The sequence below is a fragment of the Aplysia californica genome, unplaced genomic scaffold, assembly GCF_000002075.1.
Source record: "Aplysia californica isolate F4 #8 unplaced genomic scaffold, AplCal3.0 scaffold00471, whole genome shotgun sequence".
In the NCBI taxonomy this organism is placed as follows: Eukaryota; Metazoa; Mollusca; class Gastropoda; order Aplysiida; family Aplysiidae; genus Aplysia; species Aplysia californica.
This window is the reverse complement of record NW_004797741.1, coordinates 625,994-633,284: the sequence shown is the minus strand read 5'-3', so window position 1 is coordinate 633,284 and position 7,291 is coordinate 625,994. Positions and strand designations below refer to the sequence as shown.

The 7,291-nt window shown below is 41.2% G+C and overlaps 1 protein-coding gene across 6 annotated transcripts in view; it reads left to right on the top strand.

The window, feature by feature from the left end:
- Positions 1-452: 452 nt before the first annotated feature.
- Positions 453-7,291, top strand: part of LOC101859725 (ras GTPase-activating-like protein IQGAP1) — an 88,259-nt gene continuing 81,420 nt past the window's right edge. For 4 of the 6 annotated variants that reach the window (XM_005105464.3, XM_005105460.3, XM_013086478.2 and 1 more), the window contains exons 1-3: positions 453-551; positions 1,594-1,766; positions 2,431-2,527. In XM_005105464.3, coding sequence (XP_005105521.1) covers positions 1,733-1,766; positions 2,431-2,527 — 131 coding nt within the window. In that variant the 5' untranslated portion in view covers positions 453-551; positions 1,594-1,732. The remainder of the gene's footprint in view (positions 552-1,593; positions 1,767-2,430; positions 2,528-7,291) is intronic. The other 2 variants (XM_013086477.2, XM_013086475.2) reach the window with 2 other exon arrangements.

Genomic DNA, 7,291 nt, shown 5'->3' with positions numbered 1-7,291 from the left:
ATTGAAGGCGTTAACACGATCATAATTATTTTGATGAATACATTTTCAGGTTTCTTTTGAACTTTTGTGTGAGTGTGTGTCCTCGTTCTTCCTATTATCATATTAAGCCTATGTATGTACAGAATACATTATATGATTTGGAACACGCACTTTCTCTCCAGTTTAAACCCTAGAAATAATACATTATTTTTACAAACTCAACAAGTATATGATTCATAAAAATGTTCTGCACATTTAGTTTTCTCTAATTTTCTGTCTTGATAAGGACTGACATCAAACTCAAACACATTTACCCCCCTCCCCCCCCCTTTTTTTGACTGAGAGGCTATGCTGTGTAAAATATTCGGTTCTCTTTGACATTTAGTATGTTCGTGTAAGTCCGTAAAGTGCGCGAACACCCCCGAAGTCGAATTGTGTTTACTGTCCCACAATTCATCAGAAATGGCACTTCATTCAAGCGGCCCACAGTGCATGATTTGAGAGTTGGCGGAATCTGCCGCTAGGCCTAGGTCCGCTGTTTACGGCTCGGCTGTGTAGTGTGCGTGAGAAGGGTATGAATGAAAAGAAAAACGTTGCTTTGGTTTTTACAATTGCTATATTTCTATGTGGGTGTTTGTAAAGGCCTTGTTGAACCCTTGATAGACGTTTTTAGTGCTTGTGTGAGTTGTGAAGTACAAATTCTGTTAGCTGCCAAGGAACAGGCAAACTGCGGTGAAGTGTGTTGTGTAGGCGTAGGCCTTCCTTTCAATCTGTTAGATTAAATGTCCAGCGAAAAAGAAGTTGGCTGATGTGTATCCACCTGTAGACTGTAGATCTATATCTATATCTAGTTTGTTATTCACGAAACGAAATGTAGTCTAATGTTATTATATGAATTTTCTTCAGGTGATGGTGGCACGTTTCCAGAAAGTTTTTGAAAGTTTTTGAAAAAAAAGTTTAGTTTAGCCCAGAGCAAAGTTCACGGACGCGGGTCAATTTGAGTTTGCTCTGAGTTTGAGTGCGAATGGTTGTAGTCCAGCTGGGACCGAATCAACGAAACCACTGTCTTTCTTTCTGCGGTTTTGAGTAGCCTATTACTATTGCTTAGATTTATAATATTTACGAGTAATTAGTGTGTGTGGAATTGATAAAATCTTGTCCCTAACGCAGAGTCCCAACACCGACTCAACCAGTGAAGCCTAAAAATTCGCTTTTCCTGTTCAACTTCAACCAGCTACGCCATGTTCTCTCTCTCTCTCTCTCTCTCTCTCTCTCTCTCTCTCTCTCTCTCATTCATCACCCCCAACTCATTTTTCACCCCACATTCTGAGCCTCTACTGACCCCAAAAGCATAAGAAGTGATTAAAAAGAAAACTAAGTTTGAGGAGTAAGAAGCACATCAACACAATTAAAGGATGGTCATTTATCATGCTGGGAAAAAGTAAGACAGTGTAATGAGTTTAAAAAACCAGAAAGTGAAATTATTTTATCTAGATCTAGATTTCTAGATTAGAGTAGAGATAATAATAGACCTTCTTTTAAAAAGGTTTAGAAGACAAGTCTGTAACATTATCAATATTTTAATGATTTATCAATTTTGTTATAATTTTTAAGTGCTGCAAGAGGCGTGTCTGTAGTTTGTGCTGTTGTTATTGTGGAGTTCACTGATAGTCTACTCATCACATTGGAATCGGATTATACTTCTGTGTTGAACTGAACTTGATTTCTCTTGTGGGAGCAAGACGGCCTCACCATGGAGCAGAATGAGCACAAGCCTCATTACAGAAGTGAGTAGTTTTTCCATCATGTTCAATTTTTAATTGAAGCACTTCACTGATCAATGAACAGACTGTTTTTTTAGTAAAAAGAGAGGGGGTTGAGTATACAGTATGGGTGTGAATGTGTTTCAAGTGGTTAGGATTGATGTTGATTAAAATGTGATGACTGTTCAAGTGGTTGAGACAAATCATGTCCGGTCACCTCGTGTTGTTTTTGTGGTTTAGACAGAACTACTTCTGCAATTATTTTGAATGCAGAACTCTTTGCCTGGTTTAAAGGATAACGGAAGAGGGGAAAGAATAAAATGTGCCTGTAATTCCAGGTTTAGAGGGGTGTGCAGTGTAGTGTAATAGGTCACGTTAGTTTCCCCATCACACACTACTATTGACCGTTTTCAGTTCAGTAAATTTTACTCGAAAATATACATTTTAGCTTAAATGTTGAAAGATTGAAAGAGAAACTTTTTTTTAAAACCTCATAAGGAAACATATAAAAACATTGCTGTCATAGGGCAGGGAACTTGGTCAAAAAGTTTTTAGTTGCTGTTCTTCGTTTCAGCACACATGAAACTGCAGAATGAGAAGCAGGAATGTTTTGTAGTCATTTGTAATTTGTGTTTATATACAGTTGCTGCTTTGTTTTGAAATATGCTCTTGAATTTTGTTTCTCTAGCTCTTGAAGATGAAAGGCTCACTGCAGATGAGATGGATGAGCAGAGGAAGAGGAATATTGCCTATGAATACCTCTGCCATTTGGAAGAGGCTAAAATGTAAGTTTTTCCTATATTCAGGAGTTGATTTCAGCTTTGTTCATCTTTCAATCCATTTATCACCTTTGTTCTAATGATGTCTGATGGTGTGGATTGTTAAGGGTTTTTTTTCTACTTATTGCCCCAGTGTCTTCTTTCATCTGTTGGTTTTGAGCTCTGAAAGTGTTTGTATGTTTGTTTGTTTGTATTAGTTTTTTGTTTTGTTTTATTTAGTACTTTTGTACTTAAATTTTGCATCTTGTCAGATATGTGAGTGTATGTGTGTGTGTGTGTGTGTGTGTGTGTGTGAGAGAGAGAGAGAGAGAGAGAGAGAGAGAGAGAGAGAGGGGGGGGGGGGGTTGCTTTCCAGGAATGTTCTACACTTTTAGAAATTCACAGGAATGTGTAGGGCCCACAACTCGCAGCCTGTCTCGTGTGCTCTGTGTGTACTTGCGAACCCATGTTTACCATAGGCCAGCATGCACGTTCAATCGGATAGTCCCCCCCCCCCCCCCCCCCCGCTCAGTGTACAATTCTCCTTTCTTCTGAAGAGCACGCTTTTGGAAGGGGGTATAGGGGGAGAGAAAAATCAATCACAAATTCGCAAACGTTTGCATTATAATCGTTTTGGGAAAATGTTGCTCGCACCGTCTCTTTGCTTGTGTAAAATTTAATGTCATCCACGTTCCACGTTCGCTAAGGTCAACTCGTGTCGTGAGCTCTGTCCTGCCCGGTAGTAAGAGCCCCGCTGACCTTTAACTTCAAATCGTTTAACTTTGTCCTTTGGCCCGCGTTCCTGTGTCTTTTTGGGTTGCTCCTCTTTCCGGGTGTTTCGGTCAGTGACCTGGTGAAGTGGCACGTCATCCGGCTTGTTGGTTGCTTCTATGGGTGGTGCCAGGACCGTTTTTATGAATGTATTTTTTTATTATTAATTTTTGCATGAGTGTGTTTGTAGGTGTCTCTTAACTTTTTGTCTGTGATACACTTCAGAATTTATGATGAGTAGGCTTGAGGACGCAGGTGAGGAGACGAGTTCAAAGAAAGGAACTTTATTCTGGAGGTAGAGAGAGTGTGTCCAACTGATACTTGGGGAGTGGGGAGAGGAGGGGGGGGAGGTAAATAAGACGGGTGTATCGGAAGGAAAGCAAATTTTGTCATTGGTGACCACTCTTGCTTTGTACCACCGAGCCATTTCATACGACCCTTTTTGTGTCACTGCTTGGGGCACTTTGGAAACCAGCAGTTCTTCAAATTGTAATATTTTGGGGTGCAGGTAAAAAGAGTGGTTAGTGACGTTTGTTTCAGAGATCTGTGCCCTGGATATGGCTAAGTGGCCGCGTATACACAGATGATGGCACAGACTACTATTTAACTGTCGTCAACTATATATTCTAAATAGATATATGTGCTGCGACAACTTTTCATTGAACGTTGGAATCATAGTCTCAAAACTCCTTGAAGAGCTTGGGTGAGAAGGGAAGTGTTTCCCCAAAACCTTGAGAGCTGACGAGGATCATCAAATTATTGAAATTATTGTCCCATTGAGTTTGTTAGGACTGGGATTCTTCGCAAAGCGTAAGATTTGAATCACCTTTAAAAATTGACACAACGCAGCAAGAGCACATACATGCGATGAAGTGGAAAAAGGGCGGGCTGATAGTCGTTGACGGAACAAGTGAGAGGGATTGGATTGGGGAAGGAGAATAAGCGCAAAAATCAAAACCGGCTGAGGTCTGCGGTCGGCAATCTGTACAATGTGTGTATGTGTGTGTGTGTGTGTGTGTGTGTGTGTGTGTGTGTGTGCGCGTGTGCGCGTGTGCGCGTGTGTTTGTTTGTGTATGTAAATAAATAAATACACATTAAATCAATATAGGGTAAACGAATCTTTTGATTTAATTTATTAAATGTAAGATGTTTTCCCACATGTGCTTTCCTCTACCCAGCATAGTCGTGCTTTGTGTGTCGCCTTCGCGGTTCGTTGCGCCAGTAGACTTTTCCACAGTGGCGTAAAGTTAACCCCTTTCGAGTTGTAGGCAGCCCCTGGAGCTAGCCAGACTTGTTAGTTCTTCATCTGGTTCCTTTTCACGATCCATGCGTTCTGTTGGAGGCAGTGGTACTGGGCAGTCAGTCGTTTGTAGGTGACATTTTTAACAGAACCAAGAGACGGAATTGCACACGGGACGTACTCATGGACAGCTGGAGTAATTGGATAACGGGGAAATGAACCGAAAGAGCACGGAGGCCTCGGTGGGCATGAGGGTGGAAACTTGTCAACAGAACCCATCTGCCGGACAGGCAGTAGCTAAAACTAACGTTCTTTTTTATACAGCAGCTGTGTTATTTCTTTTGTAACGTTTCTCGCATATGTGTCCCCGTGCCTGTCATTGGGAGTAGCTATAAATGTAAATTATTAAGTCGTTATATTCTTTTTGTATTGTCTAAGCTATTAGCCGAAGTCGGTCGATAGGCTTTGATTCTGCTACGCTTGGTTGTAAGGCATGGAAGTTGTGGCCCTAAATCCTACACGTAGGCCCAACCCGTGCCGCCCACGAATACAAACATATATATTTTAAAAAAATCGCCCCCCTCAACAACAACAAAAAAAAAAGAGAAACTGTTAGGTGGCGCACATATTATATAACCTAGGTGCGTTTTTTAAATTCTGAGTCGGAAATAGCTTTGAGACCTCTCCTATTATTTACTTGCCGGATTTAATTTAATTTTCTTGGTCTTTTGAAGCCTCTCAAGTCTACATATTATTATTAATAATGCTGTCTGTAATAGGCGTTGGCTGAGATAAAACTGACTTTGTGTTTATTCATTCTTTGACCCTTTGTTAAATGCAACAGCACAGTCTAGGGCTTTGTTGGCCCGACCCGCTTTTGCATAACAGTTGTCCTGTGCGGAATTGTTTCAGAAAACAATGACTGATCGATATGCTCCTGTTGCTCACGGCTGTATCTGATTAATTTGTTAACGCATGGTTTCTGGGGCTGCTGTCCAGGTGTCAAGGAGGTTCGCATCACTTACCGCCTCTTTGTTTAGATCCGAGCCGCTATAAACGGAGTATGCACAACAGCCACACACAAGCTACTGTCGAGCCTAGAACACAACCGTCTTTCTGTGTTGGCTGGCCATGCAGTTTTAAAAGATTCCATAACCAGCTTTGTTTTTCGCTTTGTTTATTTTCAAGCGAAGTCTTTCGAATAAGCATTATTTACTCAGGATCAGAAGTATCCCATTCTCTTAATTTTAGTCTCTCTTTCTCTCTGTGTGTCTCTCTCTCTGTGTCTCTCTCTCTCTCTCTGTCTCTCTCCCTCCCACACATACACACACACACACACACACACTCGCACTCGCTCTCTCTCTCTCTCTCTCTCTCTCTCTCTCTCTCTCTCTTTCACTCTCTCTCACCCTCTCTTTTGTTTCTCTCCCTCTACCCCTCCCCCTTCTCGATTTAAGAGAAGTCACCGTGAAAGCCAGGACCGAGCGTGTATCTGTGAACACCATTGTAATTCGAAACTTGAATGAGAGAATGATGACTTGGGCCTCAGTGCGATGTCTTTTTTAAAGTTTGATTGATCACGCGTCTCAACATTAACAGCCTTTTTTTTTTAAAAGAGGAAAGCGTAAAGCCTTGAGATATGGACAGGAGGGTGTTAAACGAGGGGAAAGATGAGGTGGGGAGGTGTGGGGGTGATAATGTGGTGAAGGGTATAAAGCTGACAACATGATCGCTTACGAGATTTCGCAAAGCGGAACGATTTCTTGTACATACAGACCCAACAAAAAAAAATGTAATTTTGTCTTTAGAACTTATGCAAAACCACTCCTCTTCTTATAAACACTAGTTTAAAACATAAGGGCACTGCTCGAGCACGTGCATACACACAAGCACACACACACACACACACACACACAAACACACACGCATGATTTGTGACTCCTGAGAGCCAGAAATTATTGTGGAATTGTTTCTATTTATTGCAAGTGAAGGTGGTTAATTAAAATCATACTTTAAGATATTAGATGAATTAAAACAGAGTGCTTTTTTTTCCTTTTCATTTTTCTCCTCTTCTTCCAAAAGAACCCTCTAACCTCGCCGCAGAAAATAAAAGGAGGGAGTAGATCTACGGTTCAGAAATTGGTTGGAACTCGCGGCCTGGGAACGGTTTATTTCTAGCAACATCAGTTTGTCTGGTCAGTGTCGCCTGCTGTTTGGTGGTTGTTGGTCTCTTCTGAAGGGTCTGGTGTCAACTCGTTACAAGTGACGAGGAGGTACATGTACGTGTAGCTGACGGCTGACACTGCCAGGTCCTACTCTACTGTCCTTCTGTTGTTTCTGCTACAGTATGGCCTGCTTTCCCACGCACTAAATGCTGTTTATGACTTTCACATACTTCTCTTTTATTCGAACAAAACGTATGTAGTGGCGACAATAAGGTTTTCGAGTGCTTTCCTTTAAAAGCTTTCAGTGGGTGGTTTCGCGGGTGCTCTGGTACTTGGTGTGGTTAGCTCCTTCTTTCCTATCAAAACATCTATCGTCCTTATCTTTTCTCCTTCTTTTTTGTTGTTTTTGTTACTCTCTTGTAACACCTCTGCTAATCTTCGGCATGTATTATGTGACCTTTTTGTGTTGTAAGTGCCTAAAGCTTTTACTAAAATACAAAAAAACCCAACCCCAAACCCAAAAGCTTTAAGAGTATAAACAAAAAGTACGTGTATTATACACTGTCTGTTTGTGGAGATCGCTGGCTTGGAGTTAATCCTCTTATATCAAAGAAA